The sequence below is a fragment of the Molossus molossus genome, unplaced genomic scaffold (genome assembly GCF_014108415.1).
Source record: "Molossus molossus isolate mMolMol1 unplaced genomic scaffold, mMolMol1.p scaffold_m16_p_6, whole genome shotgun sequence".
Classification (NCBI taxonomy): domain Eukaryota; kingdom Metazoa; phylum Chordata; class Mammalia; order Chiroptera; family Molossidae; genus Molossus; species Molossus molossus.
In genome coordinates, this window is record NW_023425399.1 from 40,273,039 (window position 1) to 40,276,509 (window position 3,471).

The 3,471-nt window shown below is 37.8% G+C and overlaps 1 protein-coding gene across 1 annotated transcript; it reads left to right on the top strand.

Annotated features, from left to right (window-relative positions):
- OTOR (otoraplin) lies at positions 1-2,505 on the top strand. The gene is made up of 4 exons (XM_036245833.1): positions 1-159; positions 520-659; positions 1,492-1,602; positions 2,429-2,505. Exons 1-4 carry the CDS (start codon positions 45-47, stop codon positions 2,450-2,452), a joined length of 390 nt encoding a protein of 129 aa, XP_036101726.1. The 5' UTR covers positions 1-44; the 3' UTR covers positions 2,453-2,505.
- The last annotated feature ends 966 nt before the right edge of the window (positions 2,506-3,471 follow it).

The window sequence follows — 3,471 nt, forward strand, 5'->3', positions numbered from 1 at the left end:
CCACTTCCACTCAAAGGGTGATAACATAAACAGCAAAAAAGAAGATGGCAAGACTATTGTTACTTTTCCTTCCAGGTCTTATGGCTGTAGGCACCGTGCACGGAATATTTATGGACAAACTTGCTTCCAAGAAGCTCTGTGCAGATGACGAGTGTGTCTGTAAGGACTTTTTAAATGTCTCTTACTACATTTTTATTAAATGATTGAAAAACTATCCACTAACAATGTAAAATCTGGTTGTTCGTTGAAGCGAATCTTCTCTAATGTGTATGTGATTGGCATTGCTTCTCCTGATCTGTACCTAGTGTTACCATAGACAATTCACTTGGGTAAGATTCTGCAGGATGCAGTGTTAATGCTTTGGATTTCTTACTCTGTTTGAACTGATCAGGAGCTGTGAATGGGGAGGTATTAGTCATTCTGATTTCCTAGTTTTCTGAACTGCTCTGCCTTTTTACTGTTTCAAAAACCAAGAGCCTAAAAGGTAGTCATTCACTGCTTTTTTTTTCTTCCTTTCAGATACTATTTCTCTGGCTAGAGCTCAAGAAGATTATAATGCCCCAGACTGTAGATTCATTAACGTTAAAAAGGGGCAGCAGATCTACGTTTACTCAAAGCTGGTAAAAGAAAATGAAGCTGGAGAATTTTGGGCTGGCAGTGTAAGCTGAGATTATTGAAAACATACACAAATCGGGACATATGTTTTTTCTAATGTTTTCTCTATTACCTATCTTCAATGCATTTCAGTGTTTAAAATGAGCTGTAAAGAACAATGTAGAGACTGTAGATGCAAGTACAAATATTTGTGTATATTTGCTTTTACTGTATTTTGAAGAAATGATGAAACTTTTATAACAATACCAAATGTAGGTTTATGTGATGTTTTGGCAAGAAAAACTAGTCAAATACATGGGAATTTGAACATCCTAAAGAGTTTGAAACTTATTCAAACCCGTTTAAGTGGATTTTCCAAGTAAAGGCAGTCAGTCTATATTTCAATATTTTTAAGAAAACTTTAGCCTCCCTTTTTAATTCCAGAAAATCTGCTTTTTAAAGTTAAATATGTAGGATGGGCCTTGGGGCGGGGTGAAACAGGACTGATTTACTGTCCACCGGCAGTGCCACAGATAGATTCTCAGGTAATGAATTCAATCTTAAATTCACTTTAATATAAAAGTGCCAATTTACTTTTAAAATTTTACTGACTTTATTTATGGTTCCAAAAAGATTTCAGGCTGCTTACAAGATTGCATAAAATAAAGGAATGCTGAAGGTGAGACCAGTAAGACTGGGCCACAGAATAAACACATAACTTCTGTGGGTCGACTTAGTTGCTATAAGTGAGCTTCAAATTTAAGTGTGAGCCCCCAAAACCCAGACTGAAAAGTGAGACATTGGCAGTTGTTATTTTCATTAACAGCAAAGGGGATGCCTGAGGGTTTCTTGAGACTCACATCAGATTTCCCCTGACTGGTCTGCTTCTGGGCACAGGTGTATGGCGATCACCAGGAGGACGCGATGGGAACAGTGGGTTATTTCCCCAGAAACTTGGTCGAGGAGCAACATGTATACCAGGAAGCCATCAAGGAAGTCCCGACCACAGTAAGTGTCTCAGAGGTGGCGAGAGAAAGACTCAGATCTTGGGGTAATGTAGTCTAGTGTTTAAAATGCATCCTGTAACTTACAAGATATATGGAGCAAAGCCCCTAATTTCCAAAAATGGTGACTCTTGAGACAGTCAAGTTTGGGAGGCATTCATACCTATGATTAATGTTGAAAGAATATTGAACTTTCTTCACTGACCCCACTGTTGTCTCAGATGAGTTATTCATGTCACAAAGAAAGAAACCAAAATAGTGTCATCTGACCCTTAATGCTGGTTATAGACTTATTTGCTAAAGACTTGGGCTGGGGAAAAAATACCACCTGTATTTAATAAAATCAAAACATTCTAGAAAAATCTTTGAATGCCTTATTTTTGTGGTAAATAGACTTCACTTATTTTTGCAAAAAAATTACACTCTTTCCAATACCTTGGGGCCCTTTAACCCAAGGACAGAAATAAAAGATCCCCTTTGAGCTACTTTTAAGGTGGTTATTTTGAAGCTATTCTCCTGGAGCTAATTACTATGCTAAATAACTTCAAAACATTGCCCAACCTACACAAATGGGAATCACTTGTCATCACTTCTTAGCATTGAACTTGAATGTGTCAAATAACCATAAATTAACAGTGTATTTGAGAACCTTCCTTTTAAGGAATTTTACTTTAAGTAATAATTATGTCATAATCATTGGGGTTCAACCTTTACTTATTTTAAATCCAAATTAAACACTGATTCCATATGATTTTAAATAAAGAACCTATCTCTGTTTTCTGGCCCCAGTTGCTCAGTTCAATCTCTTTTTCCTTTTGTTTTTATTCCAGGATATTGACTTTTTCTGCGAGTAAGAAATTAGACAAATCTGCAGATAGAAAGAAAACACCAAAATTAAGAAAAAAAGTAAAACAAAACAAAAACAAACAAAACCAAATATGTGTCTCTTATTTCTTACTTTTGTTTCCAGGGTTTATTACCTTACAGGAGGGCTGGGGTTTAGGGCCAGAATAAAACAAATATACAATTTCTGAGTTAAATTTATTTAAAAACATGTTTACCTCAGAATATAGAAAGTCAACAGGGGTGCTTGGGAATGGGGTTTGTTCCTCAGTTTTCTGTGGTTTGATCATCTCACAGCCATGAAGAGGAGGCCATCTAAGGCAAGCCAGCGGCTAGAGGGGGCAGGAAAGTAAGGGCTTCCACTCAGTCTCTTTCTTTCTTTCTTTCTTTCTTTCTTTCTTTCTTTCTTTCTTTCTTTCTTTCTTTCTTTCTTTCTTTCTTTCTTTCTTTCTTTCCTTCCTTCCTTCCTTCCTTCCTTCCTTCCTTCCTTCCTTCCTTCCTTCCTTCCTTCTTTCTTCCCTCCCTCCCTCCCTCCCTCCCCTCTCTTTCCTTTCTTTCTTTCTTTCTCTTTTTTCTTCTTTCTTTCTTTCTTTCTTTCTGCTTTCTTTCTTTCTTTCTTTCTTTCTTTCTTTCTTTCTTTCCTTCCTTCCTTCCTTCCTTCCTTCTTCCTTCTTCCTTCCTTCCTTCTTTCTTCCCTCCCTCCTCCCTCCCCCTCCCCCTCCCTCCCCCTCCCTTCCCTCCCTCCTTTCCTTCTTTCTTTCTTTCTTTCTTTCCTTCTTTCTTTCTTTTCTTTCTTTCTTCTTTCTTCTTTCTTTCTTCTTTCTTTCTTTCTTTTTTCTTTCTTTTCTCCCTTCTTCCTTCCCTTCCCTTCCCTTCCCTTCCCCTTCCCTTCCCTTCCCTTCCCTTCCCTTCCCTTCCCCTTCCCTTCCCTTTCCCTTCCTTCCCTTCCCTTCCCTTCCCTTCCCTTCCCTTTCCTTTCCTTTCCTTTCCTTTTCCAAAAAATATGTTTCTATTGATTTTTTAGGGAGAG